The 21213-nt window shown below is 50.0% G+C and overlaps 1 protein-coding gene across 1 annotated transcript; it reads right to left on the reverse strand.

Moving 5' to 3' along the window:
* Nucleotides 1–16303: 16303 nt before the first annotated feature.
* Nucleotides 16304–18754, reverse strand: LOC139435076 (uncharacterized). The gene is made up of 3 exons (XM_071205430.1): nt 17854–18754; nt 17132–17772; nt 16304–17045 (listed from the first exon to the last, which is right to left on the reverse strand). The coding sequence occupies exons 1-3, from the start codon at nt 18737–18739 to the stop codon at nt 16353–16355; spliced, it is 2220 nt and encodes a 739-aa protein (XP_071061531.1). The 5' UTR covers nt 18740–18754; the 3' UTR covers nt 16304–16352.
* Nucleotides 18755–21213: the final 2459 nt, after the last annotated feature.

The following is a 21213-nucleotide window of genomic DNA, read 5'->3' on the forward strand; positions in this document are numbered from 1 at the left end:
TTCCCTTTAAACTGTGGGTTTTCTCCGGAAGTTTTTCCTTGTACGATGTGAGGGTCTAAGGACAGAGGGTGTCGTATTGTCATACTGATATTCTGTACAAACTGTGAAGTCCACTGAGACAAATGTAACATTTGTGATATTGGGCTATATAGATACACATTGATTGTTAGCCAACATTATTTGGCATTTTGTGTATGCCAGGCTGCACGCCTTTATTATTTTGGTTACCACTATTATTATAATAAATACATATAATATTTACCAATTCCACACTGGTGTATGTTGTTTCTCTCTACCTCTAGAGTGGGGAGTAACAATGTTTCTAGTTATTTTTATTATGTTTTTAAATTAGTGTAACTGTTATTCTACGGACGAAAATGTTATTATTATTCCGCCGGTATTTTGTCCCTGTTCTCCTCCCGCATTGAACATCGCAGAAACTCCGTTCAAACATCAAAACGTTCAGCTCGGTCGCGAATCGATGGCTATTACTTTTCTCATTCATAACTTTCATCATTCCAGAGATACATCCCATAACACATCACATTTGTAACATTGAAATGGAGGAAATCTTCAGACTTCAACAAATCTTCATGCGACTTCAACTGCTAACTGTTCATTCATACTTTCACTCAGAAACCTCATTCCAACTTTAAAATGTTACACATCTTTCTGATATTATTCGTGTAAAACATTTAAATCTGATTCTTACTTTTAGAGATATTAAACATTGTTCAGACCTTGTTTTAGAGGTTTTCTTCACATTTTAACATTAACTAGAGCGTGTCATGTCACAGCTAGAGGGTAGGAAATCTTGAAATTTGCCTTCATATATTTTCCAAACTCTACATTCCTGAGACATAATTTATCATGACAAACGTAGGAAAACATCTCGTAGCTTGAAAATTGACATTAAGCAAAATAATTAAACAAAATACCTCTTGAGGGCATGAAGTGACAACAACTTTCAACATGCCTCCATTAAAGCCCATTGTAATTTCAGGCTGATATTTCCTCACGGCAGCAGCCGCACACCTTTAGTTAAACTCCCAAAAAGGCCACATTATTAACCCGAAAGTACACAAAAAGCACACTTCAGATACTCAAGGTCCTTGACATGCTTCACGTTTTGAAATTTCAGATATCTGTTACGGTTCTTCCACAAAACGTTCACATGTAAGAGGTTTATCTCTCATTCAGAAAAATGCAAACCTTTGATCTCTACAGAGCTCGTTAGCTCAAATATAAACACCTGTGTAATGGAACACGATGATGTCATCACTCCAACTGACAGGCGTGGTTACATTGAGCTACAGCTCTGTCAAGTGACTACTGCTGCTAGCTTCTTGTCTCTCTGCTACCTGCTCCGTGAAGCTAGCTACAGGGACTCTGCCTGCTCAGTTCATCCAGGGAACACAACTTGAAGCCGGCACTGGTTGTTTGTTCTTCATGCTTATATATCGGACTATTGTAACTCGCTCTGCGGTTGAAACAGACGGTGCATGAATGCGGTTTTTGCGGTAAGTGAAATTTGAGTACTTGTTGATGTGTTTATGATTTGAATCAGCTACGTAATGAATGTTAAGGCTTGGGTTAGCGTGTAAGTGAGTGGTAGCTATATCGGTGCTAACGATGCTAATCGTAGCCTGTGTGGTGACACGTCATGGGACATAATTCACCTCTCTTATTGTGTTGCCACACGGACCCTTTAGTGGGAACACCTGTAGAGTTAGCCCTCATTCCTGCTAGCTCGTTAAGCAGAGCAGACGATGTGTTGACCTCTCTATAACTAAAGGGATAATAAAGATTAGAACTCCGTTCTGAATACACCGCCTCCGACTCCCTTTTCCTGGCGCTACACTGGTGACCCTGACGTTTCCGAGAAAGTTTCCGGAAAACTGACGAGCATGGCTGAACGCGATGTGTTCGTAAAGCTGCCGGAGTTCTGGGAGCACGCCGCGGAGGCATGGTTCGCACATGTGGAGGCGCACTTCGCCTGCCGACAGGTCCGTGACGGGGACCTGAAATACTACCATGTAGTAACAGCGCTGGGCAGCTCTACGTCGTCCAGGTTGGTGGGATTCATCGCAGCCCCCCCACATCATGGCAAATATGAGGCGATTAAGGCCCTTCTCCTTAAGACATTTAGCTTATCTGCTAAGGAGAGGGCCCGCCAGTTGCTTGACATTCAAGGCCTGGGAGACAGCAAGCCATCTCAGCTAATGGAGAAAATGCTAAATCTGCTAGGGGGGGAAGATCCCCGGATTTTGTTCATGGAGATTTTCCTGCGTCACTTGCCTCCCCGGGTCCAGACGGCGCTGGCCAACACGCCTGCCACGGAGCCGCGGGCCTTGGCGGAGGAAGCGGATCGTTTTTTCCTGGCTACACAACAGCCCGGTGCAGAGACGTTAGCCGCGACGCGCAGCAGCCCATCTGCAGTCAAGAAAGCATGGCGAGGGCCGGACACGGCTGTGGCGAGCCGGCGTGGAGACACCGGAGAGTGTTTTTACCACGCACGTTTCGGGACAATGGCGAATAAGTGCATTGCTCCGTGCAGCTACAAACCCCCGGGAAACGGAGGGGCCGGCGCTCGGTAGTGGCCCTGAGCGTCGGCGGCACGTGCAGGCTCCTCTTCGTCAGCGACAGCGTTTCGGGGAGCCTGTTTCTGTGTGACACGGGCGCTCAACGGAGCGTAGTTCCCGCGTCGAGTGAAGACGTCGCCCGTGGGGGGCACGGACCGCGATTGACGACGGCTAACGGCGGTCCCATTCGCACGTACGGCGTGAGGCCTATGTGTTTGTGCATCGGAGGACAGCGTTTCAGCTGGGATTTTGTGACAGCGGACATTTCTTTTCCCCTCCTCGGAGCGGATTTTTTGTGTGCTCATGGTCTCTTAGTGGACGTTAAGAATAGGCGTTTGATTGATGCCTTGACATTTTCTTCCCTCGTGTGCACACTTGGCAGCGCAGCGTACGACGGGCTGTCGGGCTCGCTGTCAGGGGCAGACATTTTTCTCAGACTGTTGGCCGAGTTTCCAGACCTGTCGCTGCCCACCTTCTCTGCGCTTACCACTAAGCATGGCGTGGAGCACCACGTCACTACCGAGGGGCCTCCTGTCTACGCCAGGGCCCGGCGGTTGAACCCTTCTAAGCTGGCTGTGGCGAGGGCGGAGTTTGCAACCATGGAGCGCCTGGGCATTGTCCGCCGCTCTGACAGTCCTTGGGCTTCACCCCTGCACGTCGTCCCCAAACCGAACGGCGGGTTCCGCCCGTGCGGGGATTATCGCCGACTCAACGACGCCACTACGCCTGACCGCTATCCAGTGCCGCACATTCAGGACTTTTCGGCGCATCTGGCCGGTACAGGGGTGTTTTCCAAGGTGGACCTGGTGCGTGGATACCACCAGGTGCCCATGCACCCCCTGGACATTCCCAAGACGGCAGTGATAACACCTTTTGGACTTTTTGAGTTCCTGCGGATGCCTTTTGGACTCAAGAATGCCGCTCAGACGTTTCAGCGCCTGATGGATTCGGTACTGCGGGACCTGCCGTTTGTGTTTGTCTACCTCGACGACATACTCGTCGCCAGCGCTTCAGTGCAGGAGCACCTGTCCCACCTCCGAGCCCTTTTCACACGGCTCAACGAACACGGATTAATCATCAATCCGGCAAAGTGCCAGTTCGGGGTGTCTGACATTGATTTCCTGGGGCACCGCGTCAACAAGGGCGGTGCGACACCTCTGCCAGCGAAGGTGGAGGCTGTTGCGGCTTTTCCTCGCCCGCTCACAGCCCGGTCGCTCCGTGAGTTTCTGGGGATGGTGACCTTCTACCACCGTTTCATCGCCCGGGCCGCACACATCATGCGGCCGCTGTATGAAGCTTTGAAAGGCAAGACCCCCGTCCAGGCGATCGACTGGACAGCAGAGGTGGACGTCGCTTTTGCTGAGGTCAAGACCGCGTTGGCTCAGGCGGCTTTGCTGGCACACCCATCATCTACGGCTCCCATCTCCATCACCACGGACGCGTCGGACTACGCGGTCGGCGCAGTGCACGAGCAGTGGGTGGAGGGCGCTTGGCAGCCGCTCGCCTTTTTCAGCCGCCAGCTGACGCCCAGGGAACGCAGGTACAGCGCCTTTGACCGAGAGCTCCTTGGACTTTATTTGGCCGTGCGGCACTTCCGTTTCATGCTGGAAGGCCGTGAATTTACGGCGTTTGTCGACCACAAGCCGCTCACCTTCGCCATGTCAAAAGTGGCGGAGCCTTGGTCGGCACGTCAGCAGCGGCAGCTTTCCTACATATCAGAGTTCACTACGGACATTAAGCACGTGGCTGGCAAGTCGAACCTGGTCGCTGATTGCCTCTCCAGAGTCGTCATCGGTGCCGTCCAGTTGGGCCTGGACTATACTCGCATGGCGGCGGACCAGGTCACAGATCCCGGCGTCCAGGCTCTGAAGGTGGAGGGCGCGGGGCTGCGCTTGGAGGACGTAGTGTTCGGCGACGCGGGCATTACCCTCCTGTGTGACGTTTCCACGGGCCTGGCGCGGCCTGTCGTCCCTGCCAGCTGGAGGCGCTCTGTGTTCGAGGCGGTGCACGGCCTATCACACCCCGGCGTTAAACCTTCGGTGCGCTTGGTGGCCGCGAAGTTCGTCTGGCATGGGCTGAAAAAGGATGTGAGGACTTGGGCAAGGGAGTGCGTGGCTTGTCAACGCGCTAAGGTGCACCGCCACACGAAGGCCCCGTTGGAGCGTTTCCTGGTGCCTGAGAGGAGGTTTGATCATGTCAACATTGACCTGGTTGGTCCGTTGCCTTCCTCTCAGGGGTTTTCCTACCTCCTCACCATGGTGGACAGAACGACCCGTTGGCCGGAGGCAGTTCCGCGCGTTTCGACATCAGCCGCAGACGTTGCCCGGGCCTTCATTGCAACGTGGGTTTGTCGTTTTGGCACCCCGTCAGACATTTCCTCAGACAGGGGCTCTCAGTTCACGTCCGAGCTCTGGAACGCTGTGGCAAGCGGTTTGGGGGTCAAGCTGCACAGGACTACCGCTTACCACCCTCAGGCTAACGGCCTCTGCGAGCGCTTTCATCGCTCCATGAAGGCGTCCCTCAAGGCCGGCCTTACGGACGGTAACTGGGTCGACAAGCTGCCTTGGGTGATGCTGGGCCTGAGGACCGCACCTAAGGAAGATCTGCAGTGTTCTACAGCGGAGATGGTCTACGGTCAGCCGCTGAGAGTTCCGGGGGATTTCCTCCCAAATGCATCAGCTCCCTGGTCTGCCACGGCCCAGCGAGTTTTTCTGCGTGACGCGGCGGAGGCTTTCGCTCCAGTCCCGACTACTCAGCACGGTGCGCCAGGGTCTCAAGTTCCCGCGGAGCTACGCTCAGCTGGGCACGTCTTCATCCGTCACGACGCACACAGAGGCCCCCTGCAGCCCCCTTACGACGGACCTTTCCGGGTTTTGGAACACGGTGAAAAACACCTGGTGGTCGACATGGGCAGTAAGGCTGAGCACGTCTCGGTTGACCGGGTGAAGGCTGCTCACTTGGACGTGGACCGGCCGGTGGTGCTGGCTCGGCCGCCGAGACGGGGCCGACCCCCGGCTTTGATTCCTGTCAGGGAGTGTGGACCTGTTGTTCCGGTCCCTCCTCTGTCAGGGGCCGCACGGGCGGAGGTCGCTGTACCGACTCCGGTGCGCAGGTCTCGTGGGGGCAGGCGGATTGTTCCTCCCCGCCATACGGATTTTGTTTATACGTGAATTCTGGGGGGGCTTGTGTGGTGACACGTCATGGGACATAATTCACCTCTCTTATTGTGTTGCCACACGGACCCTTTAGTGGGAACACCTGTAGAGTTAGCCCTCATTCCTGCTAGCTCGTTAAGCAGAGCAGACGATGTGTTGACCTCTCTTATAACTAAAGGGATAATAAAGATTAGAACTCCGTTCTGAATACACCGCCTCCGACTCCCTTGTCCTGGCGCTACACCTCCAAGTTAAAACCATAGACTGTATATATAAAGGTTAAAACGAAATAGACAAGTGTTAAGCGTTAAGTGGGATAATACTGTAGAACAAACGGCTTCTGTTTGAGGTTATAAAATAAGGTCATCCTTGTAACTTAGAGAGATATTTTATTATGTAGGTAAGAACTGTATGCATCGCTAAGGTTAATTTAAATTGGCTATGCTCAAGTATGTAGACAAGCTCATGTCGAAGTAGTGTATGTGAAATCAACCTCACAATAAGATGTGTGTATATTACAAATAATAATGTCATATTTCAAGATGATTAGGTTAGATATTACAATATGGTTGGTTGAGCTGGAGTTCATTATTGAGCTTACACGTTAACGTCGCAGTCATCTGAAGAACGAACCCAAACCTTGTTGTTTTTATTAATTGCATTCCCAAATTGGTATCAAATAAACATTAAGCATTGGAAACACAACTTCCAAAGTTACAGTAAAATAAAAAGGACCCTGACTCGGACAATACACAATCCAACATGTTCAACAGAAGAGAATCAGTTATATTGTTTGTACACATGATACTTTACATATATATATATTAGGGCTGTCAAGTTAACGCGTTAATAACGCGTTAATAACGCGTTAACGCGTTAACGCAAAAACAAATTAACGCCACTAATTATTTTAACGCGATTAACGCATGTGTATTTTTTTTCCTCGGCCGCCCCATAGTTTCAGAGTGCATCGAGTTTAAAATACCATCTACAAGCTGATGCTGACAGCCCCGCTCCTGCTGCCCGCTTGCAGCAGACTACACTTCCACGCTCACCGGCAGGCACCGACTGGCTATTGGGAGGACCGGGAGGGTGTGTGTATGTGTGGCCCGAGCGAGCGAAAGAGAGACCTTACGTGTATTGTTGTTGTTAGCATCTGGTGCTAGCTAGCTGCGCTAACGGATATACTGTAAGGAGCTGTTTAAATGAAAACAGAGGAGCGACATTTCGCCACAACTGCGCCGAGCACTTGACTTTATGCAGGCAGCCAGACAGTGGGACATTGTACGAAAAGTCAGCACACTCAGCACGGATAGTGCGCGCAACACGATTGCAGCGTCCAGGCAGCTCCCGTTCGAGCATATGCCTTGACTTGCACATAGCTCCAACGATCCATCACACACACACACACACACACACACACACACACACACACACACACACACACACACACACACACACACACACACACACACACACAATTTGTATTGTATTATTGCATGAGAGAGGTTCCAGGTTAAATTGAGGCGAATATTTGTAATGTTCAGAGGTTGTTGTGTTTAATATTCATGAGAATATTTGTCATTGTTCAAATGATAATGAACATTAGCCTAAAGCATATTTGTCCACTCATATGTTGATAAGAGTATTAAAAACTTGAAAAATATTCCTCTAAGGTACATTTAGAACAGATAAAAAATGTGCGATTAATTTGCGATTAATCGCGATTAACTATTGACAATCATGCGATTAATCGCCATTAAATATTGTATTCGACTGACAGCCCTAATATATATATATATATATATATATATATCTCTGTTTGTTTAACCTCTTAAGCCCGAAGGTGCCCCCAGTGGACCCCTCCCACCGTTTTTTTACGAGACTATGTCTCAGGGCTTCTTAACATTTATGAAACTATTAATGTTTCATACCCTTTTAAAGGTAAGAAACTCCGCTAACTGACAATAAGAACAATTGTTAGCTAAAAAAAACACAAGAGTAATACCAAGCCTTTGAATTAGCATTGAGCGAACAAATGCTAACGCTTTTTTACACAGAACTCACGGTAGAAATGCCCTTATTACTATCTTAACTGCACAAACAAGATATAGGATTTAAAGCTGAGACTCCACAGATTCCACACATGTAATTTCATCACTGTACGACCTCGAATTCCTGGAGCTATCAGCCAGAAAAGAGAAAGTAAACAACATCCGGTTTAAAAAATATTACAATAATTACGTCTTACCTTTTTTGATTTGTGATCAAAATTTGTGTTCAACGGAATAAAAACGCCGCTCAAGGTTAATCCAATGTCTTTGTGTCACGTAGACATTTTTACTGATAATCCATCATCATATTTATGGCAATATACTGGGTATAACGTTTTGCCGTCCAGGCTTGTACTTTAAGATATGTTTCGTTTGCTTCTCTATTACGTCCACAATGGTAATGTTTACGTGGATTTGGGAACTGCCCATCGATTCTATTGGATGTAATGGTTAAGAAAAAGGTGTAAATCACCCAAATCGACCAATGGGTTCCAGAGATATGGTCCTGTGTAAAGTATAAAGAATGCCAGCCAGCTTAAGTACATTATGCAGGAGACTTTACTTATTGTTTACTACGTAAGGAAGCAGGAATTGCAGGACCCAGAGCGCATGGAGCACAGAGCGGACAGCAGATAACGAAATTGCAGTTCTCATTCATAACACTCCGTTCGATGTCTCACTATGGGATGCGCCTCATCGCGGAGCAAACCGAAGCATCAATCTCATTACGCCAATCCTGATTGGCTGGTGATCTTGACGTCAACGTCAGGGGAAATCACCCCCTATAAGTAGCCTGCGCCACGACGCATGCGTCATTCAAACACCTCTTCTCGCTTCAGAGCACATCTCTAATGGTAGCCGGGCTAGCTTAACAGTCCACAGACTGAACCAAAAGCTAATTTTCGGTCGACGGGCGTTAGCCGGCTACCCTATTCTGCCTCGCAGAAGAGTATAGTACTAACACACCAGTTAGTATTATAATCAACTCGCCATTCTTCCTCAGGAATTAAGGTAAGGTTTTGATTATTCAAGCTAGCAACACACCTGCTGCTAGCTTGTTTTTTCCCTCACTGCCGACACCACGGTAGCGAGGATGGATTTTTTACTTTTTTCTTCCACGAAGGAGAAAAAGGATTAAAAGGATATTATCACACCAGGTAATATTCTTTGAGAAAAAAGACCCACACCGTCCTTTTTCTACGGATTAAAGACAGATTGGGAACTATTTTTTATCTCGACGTACCTGTTACGAGCGGGTCCTCTTCACGCCACGCAGCGTATAAGATGGACGCCTCTCTCCCTCACACCAGAGGAGTCAGGAACTCGGAGGCTCGGCTCTGCGGCTGCGGGTTGAAAGTGTCAGGCATAGACTCACACCAGATCTGTTCGTCCTGCCTCGGGCTGGAACACGCCCAGGAGGCCATTGACCACCCCGGCTCGTGCGGGCATTGTGCCCGCTTCACCATGAAGAGCCTCCGCCGAAGGTTAGCACAACAAGCTAGGACCCCCTCATGTCCACTGGTTTGCCGGCTGGCAATCAAGACATGGGGGCGTCCGCTGCAGAGATGGAGCCCCTCACTGGGTCGGTCTGGGGCTCATCGACAGCGGCAGCCGCAGAACCGGAATCCCGCGCCATATCAGGCCGAGACCCGGTGGCGGCAAGAGACGCGGTAACGGGGCCCCACGCTTTACCAAGCTGGGGCTCCCGGCTGGACCTCACCATGGTTTCACCCGCGGAAGATGTCCTAGTGTTAGACTACATGGAGGACGAAGAGGATACCTCTGAGTTCCTCCTGTCTGACTCGGATGAGCAGGAAGACGACATCTTCATGTCATCGGCTCAGGCTGCAAAGCCGGGAGCGATGGCTGCTCTCCCGGGCGATAGCACACCAGCTTCGCCCTGTCTAAGCATGGACCTGCAGGCCGTGTGTCAGCGCGCTGCGTCCAGGCTAGACATTCCGTGGCCCGAAATGACCAAGGAGACCTCCAGGTCCCGTTACGAGGGGAAACATTTTCCCCAAACAACGAGGACGAAGAGGCAACTCCTTCCGGTCTTCCCGGAGATGTTGGATGAGGTGTCGGTCTCGTGGAGAGACCGGCCCTTTAGCAACAAGGCCCCAATCCAGGGTGCCTCCTCCCTTGACTGTGACGGTATGGAGAGGCTCGGCCTGCTCCGCATACCGCCTATGGAACCGCTGGTGGCAGCCCACCTCCTACCGAGGATGGGCCCGTCACCAAGCAGGAACCCCACGCTGCCAGCAAAAACGGACCGATTCCAGTCGACCATGACTGAACGGGCCTACAGAGCCGCAGCATTGTCCGCCAGGGCTCTGAACGTTTCCTCGATACTAACCGCGTACCAAGCGGAGCTCTGTGAGGATCTGTCGAGCAATCCTGGACCGGCCACTCTGGACGAGATAGCCGCGGTCACAGACATTTGTCTCCGTGTCCAACGCTGCGCCGTCCAGGCCACGGTCAAGGTAATGGGGATCATGGTGGTGCAGGAAAGAGCTAGATGGCTCAACCTCACCAACCTCCCAGACCGGCAAAAGGAAGATGTGCTTGACATGCCCATCGTTCCCGAGGGGATTTTCGGCTCCGCTCTCGCTTCCATGCGGAGGAAGTGCGAGTCGAAAAAGAAGGAAGACGAGGCCCTCCACCTCTGTCTCCCTCGAAGGGTCCAGCCGCTGCCATCGCAACAGCGGCCCTTCGCCCAAGCTGCACCGAACCCTGCTAGGTTTAAAGTACCGGGAAAGCAGAGGTCGCAGCCCACCCCGAGTCAACCGACCCAGGCAGGAGACGAGGGCGAGTTGGCCTAGAACATCTCCGGTTCCGGCTGCAGCCCAGGCGCAGCCAACCCAGAATTTCGGCCAGCAGTCGAGGAAGAAGAAGCGAGCGGCCTGACAGCCCCTCTTCCCCCCTCTGTGACAGAGCTGGAAGTTCTTTCCCCGGCTCTAAAAGTGTCCCCGCTGCCTCGAGAGATGCCTCAACATCATCCTCAAGTCCGCATAAAACACATGTCACATCTTTGTTGTTTAAATAAACCATTTTCCGCTGACGCATCCAGGCTTCGGCAAAGGGCGCAGCTAAAAAAAATTAAAAGAAAAACAATAAACAGTCCGTTAACTATAAATCCCCTTCTGAGAGCAGCTACGGCCTCTCTCAAAAGGCGGATAATAAACGGGTCTGTGAAGGGATGCGCAGTGCCGGTTGGGGCTTTAAGGGCACTACCGTCACGCACATGCGCAGTGCCGGCTGGGGTCGTGAAGGCTCCACCGTCACGCGCATGTACAGTGCCGGCTAGAGCTGTAAAGCATGTGAGGAAATATTTGTATGTATTCATGTTAGTAAACTATGAAGAAGCTTAAAAAGGGAAAATGATTTGTGTAGAAAACTGAGCTGGTTTTGGGCCTGCTAACATGTGGTTTTTGAGGACAAAGGAAGAGGGGGAAGGAGAGGAGTTAACATACAGTCATCTCAGATCCCTGTGATAATGAAGCTAAGCCACTGGGATTGGGGAACTTAAGATGTGAGGTGTTGATGATAATTTGGGCAGCCAATCACGGAGGTCTGGAAGGGAGGATCAGATAACTCCTCCCTTTGTTAGCAAGGCATTAAATACAGGAACCACGCTGTTTTTCGCCCTCTTTCTCTGGCTGGCTGGCTCACGTGAGTATCAGGTAAATGTGGGATCCCACAGATCTGTATTTATTTTGTACTGTATTGATTTGTATTGCATTGTTATATTACCATTAAAGTGGATTATTGTTTAACGGTTAATTGTATGCTCTGGATTTCCTTCATGTAAGATATCAGCTTGTTTAGGGACGCGAGGAGATTTGAGAAAGCGGACTAGTTGTCCACCAAATCTCCTAACATACCCTAGGGACCAGAGGGTACAATGGTTGGACATTTACTACCGGCCGCGGTATGCCTAGTGTACAGGGTCCATATAACCGACTTAATGCATAGCGGGAAGTCGGTTATATAGACATCAACAGAATAAGTGTTTAACGGTGATTTAAACTAGTTTATGCGGGGAAAAGAGTGCTCAAAATCGGATTCAACAGGCCATCCACACCGACTCCCATTAAAAGTGATTGAAATGTACAGGAATCTGTCCATTTCAATCACATTTGATGACCCGTCCAGGGTGACTTTCTTCCCCAGGAATTAGTGTCTGAAAGCTGGCTAACATTACTTTAAATACAGTGTGCACATGGCTTTATTACCCATGAAATAGTGTGTGAAAGCTGGGTGACTTTGATGTGAATTTAAGGAAGATATGGCCATTTCATCCACACCTCACGACTCCCATTAAAAGTGATTGAAATGTACAGGAATCTGTCCATTTCAATCACATTTGATGACCCGTCCAGGGTGACTTTCTTCCCCAGGAATTAGTGTCTGAAAGCTGGCTAACATTACTTTAAATACAGTGTGCACATGGCTTTATTACCCATGAAATAGTGTGTGAAAGCTGGGTGACTTTGATGTGAATTTAAGGAAGATATGGCCATTTCATCCACACCTCACGACTCCCATTAAAAGTGATTGAAATGTACAGGAATCTGTCCATTTCAATCACATTTGATGACCCGTCCAGGGTGACTTTCTTCCCCAGGAATTAGTGTCTGAAAGCTGGCTAACATTACTTTAAATACAGTGTGCACATGGCTTTATTACCCATGAAATAGTGTGTGAAAGCTGGGTGACTTTGATGTGAATTTAAGGAAGATATGGCCATTTCATCCACACCTCACGACTCCCATTAAAAGTGATTGAAATGTACAGGAATCTGTCCATTTCAATCACATTTGATGACCCGTCCAGGGTGACTTTCTTCCCCAGGAATTAGTGTCTGAAAGCTGGCTAACATTACTTTAAATACAGTGTGCACATGGCTTTATTACCCATGAAATAGTGTGTGAAAGCTGGGTGACTTTGATGTGAATTTAAGGAAGATATGGCCATTTCATCCACACCTCACGACTCCCATTAAAAGTGATTGAAATGTACAGGAATCTGTACATTTCAATCACATTTGATGACCCGTCCAGGGTGACTTTCTTCCCCAGGAATTAGTGTCTGAAAGCTGGCTAACATTACTTTAAATACAGTGTGCACATGGCTTTATTACCCATGAAATAGTGTGTGAAAGCTGGGTGACTTTGATGTGAATTTAGGGAGGGAGAGCAGCAGCAGCAGCCGCCGCAGCAGCAGCAGCAGCAGCAGCAGCAGCAGCAGGCTGTGACCCTGGCGGAAATACATTGATTGTTTTAGCCAGGAATAAGTGTTTAGAAGGCGGGTAAAGTGTTCCTGCAGCTCCTCCATGACGGTAATAATGATTAGATATAATTGCCAGGGCAGAAAGCTCTTTTTAAAAGTGAAAAAACGATTTGAAACCGTTTGAAATGACTGGCGGGTGCTGATGGAAAGCAGGCGGAAATACATGGATTGTTTACCCAGGAAAAGGTGTTTAAAAGGCGGGTAAAGTGTCCCTGCAGCTCCTCCATGACGGTAATAATGATTAGAAATCATTTACAGGGCAGAAAGCTCTTTTTAAAAGTGAAAAAAACGATTTGAAACCGTTTGAAATGACTGGCGGGTGCTGATGGAAAGCAGGCGGAAATACATGGATTGTTTACCCAGGAAAAGGTGTTTAAAAGGCGGGTAAAGTGTTCCTGCAGCCCTTTAAATACAGTGTGCACATGGCTTTATTACCCATGAAATAGTGTGTGAAAGATGGGTAAATTTGCTGTGAATTTAAGGGAGATATGGCCCTTTCAAACAGGGAGATGACTGGCGGGTGCTGATGGAAAGCAGGCGGAAATACATGGATTGTTTACCCAGGAAAAGGTGTTTAAAAGGCGGGTAAAGTGTTCCTGCAGCCCTTTAAATACAGTGTGCACATGGCTTTATTACCCATGAAATAGTGTGTGAAAGATGGGTAAATTTGCTGTGAATTTAAGGGAGATATGGCCCTTTCAAACAGGGAGATGACTGGCGGGTGCTGATGGAAAGCAGGCGGAAATACATGGATTGTTTACCCAGGAAAAGGTGTTTAAAAGGCGGGTAAAGTGTTCCTGCAGCCCTTTAAATACAGTGTGCACATGGCTTTATTACCCATGAAATAGTGTGTGAAAGATGGGTAAATTTGCTGTGAATTTAAGGGAGATATGGCCCTTTCAAACAGGGAGATGACTGGCGGGTGCTGATGGAAAGCAGGCGGAAATACATGGATTGTTTACCCAGGAAAAGGTGTTTAAAAGGCGGGTAAAGTGTTCCTGCAGCCCTTTAAATACAGTGTGCACATGGCTTTATTACCCATGAAATAGTGTGTGAAAGATGGGTAAATTTGCTGTGAATTTAAGGGAGATATGGCCCTTTCAAACAGGGAGATGTACAGGCCTTTATTACCCACGAATTAGTGTATGAAAGCTGGCTAACATTACTTTAAATACATGGTGCACATGGCTCTGTTACCCATGAAATAGTGTGTGAAAGCTGGGTGAGTTTGATGTGAATTTAAGGAAGATATGGCCATTTCATCCACACCTCACGACTCCCATTCAAAGTGATTGAAATGTACAGCACTCTGTACATTTCAATCACATTTCCCGACCCGACCAGGGTGACTTTCTTCCCCACGAATTAGTGTCTGAAAGCTGGCTAACATTACTTTAAATGCATGGTGCACATGGCTCTGTTACCCATGAATTAGTGTGTGAAAGATGGGTGAGTTTGATGTGAATTTAAGGGAGATATGGCCATTTCATCCACACCTCACCACTCCCATTCAAAGTGATTGAAATGTACAGCACTCTGTACATTTCAATCACATTTCACGACCTGTGTAGACTGGCTTTCTTACCCATTAGGTACACCGACAAAGCCACCTCTTCGGGGCCGCTCCAAGACCCCCAAAACAAGGACGCAGCAGCCCCAGCATCTCTCCCTGACATGAGCAAACAGGTTATTTCAAACTTCCATGACATACCCCGGGGAAAAGCACCTCTCTGTGGCCGCTCCAAGACCCCCAAAACACGGACTAAGGAGCTCCAGGATCCCTCCCTGCCTTGAGAAAACAGGCTAGTTCACACTTACATTACGTACACCGACAAAGCCACCTCTTCGGGGCCGCTCCAAGACCCCCAAAACACGGACGCAGCAGCCCCAGCATCTCTCCCTGACATGAGCAAACAGGTTATTTCAGACTTCCATGACATACCCCGGGGAAAAGCACCTCTCTGTGGCCGCTCCAAGACCCCCAAAACACGGACTAAGGAGCTCCAGGATCCCTCCCATGTACCTCCAGAACCTCGAGCACCTTGGGTCCCCGGGCCCCCGAACTTAAGCACTCCCCCACGGACTAAACCAAGATGATCACACCCTCAAGAATCTCGTGCCCCTGGGAATCTTAAAGGGGGGTCTACTTTGCGGTGCTTTACCGTCCGCCCATCAGCACCCATAGTCGGCCTTCCTCACAGCAGCAGCACCCAACCTCCATGGAGGATGTTTCTCGTGCCCCTGGCTACACTTAAAGGGGGTCTACTTTGCGGTGCTTTACCGTCCGCCCATCAGCACCCATAGTCGGCCTTCCTCACAGCAGCAGCACCCAACCTCCATGGAGGATTTTGCTCGTGCCCCTGGCTACACTTAAAGGGGGTCTACTTTGCGGTGCTTTACCGTCCGCCCATCAGCACCCATAGTCGGCCTTCCTCACAGCAGCAGCACCCAACCTCCATGGAGGATTTTGCTCGTGCCCCTGGCTACACTTAAAGGGGGTCTACTTTGCGGTGCTTTACCGTCCGCCCATCAGCACCCATAGTCGGCCTTCCTCACAGCAGCAGCACCCAACCTCCATGGAGGATTTTGCTCGTGCCCCTGGCTACACTTAAAGGGGGTCTACTTTGCGGTGCTTTACCGTCCGCCCATCAGCACCCATAGTCGGCCTTCCTCACAGCAGCAGCACCCAACCTCCATGGAGGATTTTGCTCGTGCCCCTGGCTACACTTAAAGGGGGTCTACTTTGCGGTGCTTTACCGTCCGCCCATCAGCACCCATAGTCGGCCTTCCTCACAGCAGCAGCACCCAACCTCCATGGAGGATTTTGCTCGTGCCCCTGGCTACACTTAAAGGGGGTCTACTTTGCGGTGCTTTGCCGTCCGCCCATCGGCACCCATAGTCGGCCTTCTTCACAGCAGCAGCACCCAACCTCCATGGAGGATTTTGCTCGTGCCCCTGGCTACACTTAAAGGGGGTCTACTTTGCGGTGCTTTGCCGTCCGCCCATCGGCACCCATAGTCGGCCTTCTTCACAGCACCACCTGCCCTGCTGGAGGTTCACACTTTAACTTTTTTTACCCTCTTCTACCTTACAAATCATCCCACACTTGAGCACTCCTCACTCGGACTAAACACCTACATGCTACCACCAGAACCAGAATATCGTGCCCCTGGGGATCTTAAAAGAAGAAAACCCATAGTGGGATTAAAAACAGAACACTTAGTAATTTTAACAAACTTTATTTACAGTAATATTGACAGTAATAAATAAATTCAAACAGGATATAACGTATTTACAAGGGGACTGATTACAACAACACACTGCATATTTACAAGTTGATCACTGGCAACAGTGGGTGAAGTTGGGGCAGAGTATGGCACCCTCTCTTCACCCATGTCTGAGGGGTTGTGTTCGGCCAGTGACTGGTCCCTCTTCGGGACATGTCTTGGTAGGGAGTCTTGGTAGGGAGCCGGGCTGTGCTCCTCTCCAGAGTTGTCACTGTCGATGTCAATACCCGCAAAAGTGTCTTCATTTCCCGCTGCTGCTGTCGATGCCGCCGCCGCTGCTTGAAGTGACTGTGTGAAGAGCAACCGAATGTCCGCAGCCTCCTTCAAAGAAGGATTATTCGCGTAAAATTTGTCCGCAGTTGCAGTGTTGTGACACATGAAATCACTCACTCTTTGGCGGTTGCCTTTGTCTTGAAACCTCTTCGCATTATCGGCGTGGACTGTGCGGAGGTCGGTGAAGTTAATGGGACTGCGGAGCCCCACATCAGCCCATGCCAACCTCAGGGAGTAGGCAAGCTTCCTGAACGGGTTCTTCCCCTCTGTGTACAGAAAGTAACGGCTCTGGGTGCAGGTCAGCGTACCCTTAATTTCCAGCCACCTCTTCATCCATCCAAATTCTTCTACGGTGAGGTACAGCTGCGCCTCCCCGAACGCGTTGGCCGTCTTGTGGTTACTTACCTGTTATGACAGAGATAGAGAGTGTCAATACAATGTCAATCATGCATATAACTGCCAGAATAAATACATTGATTAATAGCACTCACATGAACCAGGTAGCCGAAGGCAGTGCCAGTTGTATCCGCCTTTCGGACCTCGGCGTTGGTCATGTTGGAGTAGACCCCCGGACGGTGGCCATAAATGCAGCTCCAATGAAGAGTCATATACCCATAGAGCAGTGTCCGGGTCGCGGTAGTCGGATTGCTGGCCATCACATCCAGGAGCTGAGGGATGCGAGTGGTGGTCGAAGTCAAGCATGTCATTAGGTCGTTGTGGCTCGGCAGACCTTCCATCTTGTCACGCTTCACTTGCATCTGGTGGATAAGTACTTTTCTCTTCAGGGACTTCAGGATGGCAACTACTTCCCGTTTGATTAAAATCATGTCCGTTTGGCTGAGCCTGCTCCCCTTGCACGGTGTGTCGGCCATGTACTTGAGAAAGTGTGATATATTCTTGATGTAGAAGTCGGAGGTCGTGACCTGAAGGCTTGACTTCATCAGGCTCCGGGACCACCCGCGTATCCTCTTGAGATCCCTCAAAAAGAGCCAGTCAGACAGGCGATTGAAACCGTGTGCCATGAAACTGAGGAACGACTTCACTCTGCTTAGTTTGGAGACTGTGTTTTCCTGGAGCCTCACTGGTGGGTCGATACCTGCATAATGCTCCCGGTATCCTTGCAGATACTCCTCTGTGAAATATAAACAGTACTTTAATGACAACACATGATGTGTTACAGAAACTGCATGTGTCACATAGCCAAAACACTTACCCATGATCCGTGGGAATGTTATGTCCCGCATTATATTTCCCCGGCCCCTGCCCCGGAACCAGGGGGAATTTATGGGAGGGGAGGTTGACGAGGCCTCGGTATGGATGGATGCAGGCTCTGAGGAGCTGGGTGAATGGGTGTGAGAGCCAGTGGGGGACTTGCTGCAGGCGGGAATGGGAGACGTGCTGCAGGCGGGAATGGGAGACGTGCTGCAGGCAGGAATGGGAGACTTGCTGCAGGAGGGACCTTTCGACTTGGACAGCCTCGTTGGTGTCGACTCTGGTCGGGGTCGTTTCTTCAGAATGACCCGCTCTCGTTCCTCCCCATCGAACGCGGGCATGTCCCCGGCCCGCTGATCCATCCTCTGTCGCTTGTCCTTTATCCTCTGCTGCAACTTGCAGCGCAGGGATTTCACCTCAGCAGCATATATGTCCCGCTGAGCCCTCACTGCGTTAGCCTCCAGCCTCCATTCTTTGCAGTCCGGGTTGTCACATTCATTCACCGGGGACAAGGGTGGAGGTTGTGACAGTATATCGTCGTCTGCCACCGTGTCAACAGCCCAAGCGGTAATCATTTCTATTGTGGGGTTTGTCATTCGGAGTTCATAAAGCTCCTTCTTGGCCACTGTCATTTTCATTTGATTTTGAACCACATGTAGTTCCTCCCGGGCCAGCTCAACATGGTCTCTGGCCAAGTGGCGATCCAGCCTTGTGCCGTGGTACTCGCATCCCAGAATGGTACAGGGATGGAGCCTAATGTTGGTCCGTCCGTTGGCCAACAACAGCAGAATTTTTCTTTCATCCAAGTTACGCACACCATGGTTCCTCTGTAGGTGCTTGCTCAGGGCACGGTAGGAGCTATTGCAGATCGGACAACGGACCGCCATCCGACCTGTATTCTTGAGCATTTCGGTACCGGAAAATGTCACCAGAATCGTGGGTAAAAAAGAAGGAAGCGTGAAAAGACTCACGAAAGACGCACTCAGCTTATTTTCAAATCTGTGTTTGTTTTCATTTGCATCATGGTGCGGTGTCCCATTTAGGCACTCGTTAGGCGGGCAGAGATCCCTGTAATCTCCCCTCACGTTCCTCCAGAGTCTGATTCTCCCAAAGGATACCCGACAGTTTCGGGTACGACCCAGAGGGCGCACGGTGGACGGCCAGGGCGAGGCCGCCACACCGCGCTGGAGTCAGGGTCCCGGTGAGGCGCAGGACGGAGCACCCGGCAGTAGCCTCCAGCAGACCCCCGCGCGGTTCCCTCGTCCCTCAGAAGAGGTGGAGAGGCGGAGGGGTGGGTCTTTTCATCTGCTGGCGGGTTGCCGGGATAACAGTATCCTCCGGGGAGGCATTGAACCCTTCTCAACTGCCCCCCGGAGGAGGCAGGGGAGTCAGGTACCCAGAGGGTGGACGGCCAGGGCGAGGCCGCCACACCGCGCTGGAGTCAGGGTACCGGTGAGGCGCAGGACGGAGCACCCGGCAGTAGCCTCCAGCAGACCCCCGCGCGGTTCCCTCGTCCCTCAGAAGAGGTGGAGAGGCGGAGGGGTGGGTCTTTTCATCTGCTGGCGGGTTGCCGGGATAACAGTATCCTCCGGGGAGGCATTGAACCCCTCTCAACTGCCCCCCGGAGGAGGCAGGGGAGTCAGGTACCCAGAGGGTGGACGGCCAGGGCGAGGCCGCCACAACCAGAGAACCAGAAAAAAGGGGTGAAATGGGAAAAAAGTACCCCAAAATAGTGTTCCATAAGGCGGGTAGAGTCCCCTGACAACTCCCCATACCTTTCTCCAGGGTGGGAACAAGTTTAAGTCAACTTTTGGAAGAACCAGAGAAAAGGGTGAAAATGGATAAAGTGTATCCGAAAATAGTGTTCCAAAAGGCAGGTAGAGTCCCCTGACAACTCCCCATACCTTTCTCCAGGGTGGGAACAAGTTTAAGTCAACTTTTGGAAGAACCAGAGAAAAGGGTGAAAATGGATAAATTGTATCCGAAAATAGTGTTCCAAAAGGCAGGTAGAGTCCCCTGACAACTCCCCATACCTTTCTCCAGGGTGGGAACAAGTTTAAGTCAACTTTTGGAAGAACCAGAGAAAAGGGTGAAAATGGATAAATTGTATCCGAAAATAGTGTTCCAAAAGGCAGGTAGAGTCCCCTGACAACTCCCCATACCTTTATCCAGGGTGGGAAAAAGTTAAAGTCAACTTTTGGAAGAACCAGAGAAAAGGGTGAAAATGGATAAATTGTATCCGAAAATAGTGTTCCAAAAGGCAGGTAGAGTCCCCTGACAACTCCCCCTACCTTTCTCCAGAGTCGGAAAAAGTATAAGTTAACTTTTTGGAAGAACCATAAAAAGGGGTGAAAATGGATAAAATGTATCCCAAAATAGTGCCTCTTGAGGCGGGTAGAGTCCCCTGACAACTCCCCTTGCATTCCTCCAGACACCAGTTTGAAAACTTAAAGTTTTGTGAGAACCATGATTGGGGGTCCTCCAGGCAACAATTTCATCCGATCCAAAGTGCTCATGAGGCGGATACATTCCTCCATGATTTCCCCATCATGTGAAAATAGCTCGTTTTTTTCTAAGTGCTCTCAAAAACCGGGTTTCCGATTTCGTGCAGATGGTAGCTTGGAAAAGATGAATAAAAATTTTGGACGGAGGAGGGGAGCTCTCGTTTCCCCTCTCCGTTGTAAATTGCAACGGGGGAGTGCAAAAGTCTCCGGGGCTTCGTTCCGAAGCGCCGAAGACTTGACCCCCTCCCCCGTTGGCACTTAGCCGTTTTTCAAGAATTTTCAAAAACTTCATTTTTGATTATTTTAACATATAATTGACCGTTTTCTTTACTTTTTTTTGCTTTCCACGGGTGGAGGCGCATGGCAGGCCGCATATGAGCTTCCAAATTCGGCCTGGAACGTCCGGGAATTATGGGTTAAGCTCCATATACTGACGACTCCCATTAAAAGTGATTGAAATGTACAGGAATCTGTCCATTTCAATCACATTTGACGACGCATGCAGGGTGACCCTGGCTACACTTAAAGGGGGTCTACTTTGCGGTGCTTTACCGTCCGCCCATCAGCACCCATAGTCGGCCTTCCTCACAGCAGCAGCACCCAACCTCCATGGAGGATTTTGCTCGTGCCCCTGGCTACACTTAAAGGGGGTATACTTTGCGGTGCTTTACCGTCCACCCATCAGCACCCATAGTCGGCCTTCTTCACAGCAGCAGCACCCAACCTCCATGGAGGATGTTTCTCGTGCCCCTGGCTACACTTAAAGGGGGTATACTTTGCGGTGCTTTACCGTCCGCCCATCAGCACCCATAGTCGGCCTTATTCACAGCAGCAACACCCAACCTCCATGGAGGATG

The sequence above is a fragment of the Pseudochaenichthys georgianus genome, chromosome 14 (assembly GCF_902827115.2).
Source record: "Pseudochaenichthys georgianus chromosome 14, fPseGeo1.2, whole genome shotgun sequence".
NCBI classification, from domain to species: domain Eukaryota; kingdom Metazoa; phylum Chordata; class Actinopteri; order Perciformes; family Channichthyidae; genus Pseudochaenichthys; species Pseudochaenichthys georgianus.

Excerpts from the sequence above, each read along its gene's own strand:
- LOC139435076 (XM_071205430.1), bottom strand. The coding sequence starts at position 18,739 with ATGGCGGTCCGTTGTCCGATCTGCAATAGCTCCTACCGTGCCCTGAGC. Across the intron at positions 17,773-17,853 it reads AACATTCCCACGGATCATGG|AGGAGTATCTGCAAGGATAC; the intron begins GTAAGTGTTTTG and ends TATATTTCACAG. Across the intron at positions 17,046-17,131 it reads CCTTCGGCTACCTGGTTCAT|GTAAGTAACCACAAGACGGC; the intron begins GTGAGTGCTATT and ends CTGTCATAACAG.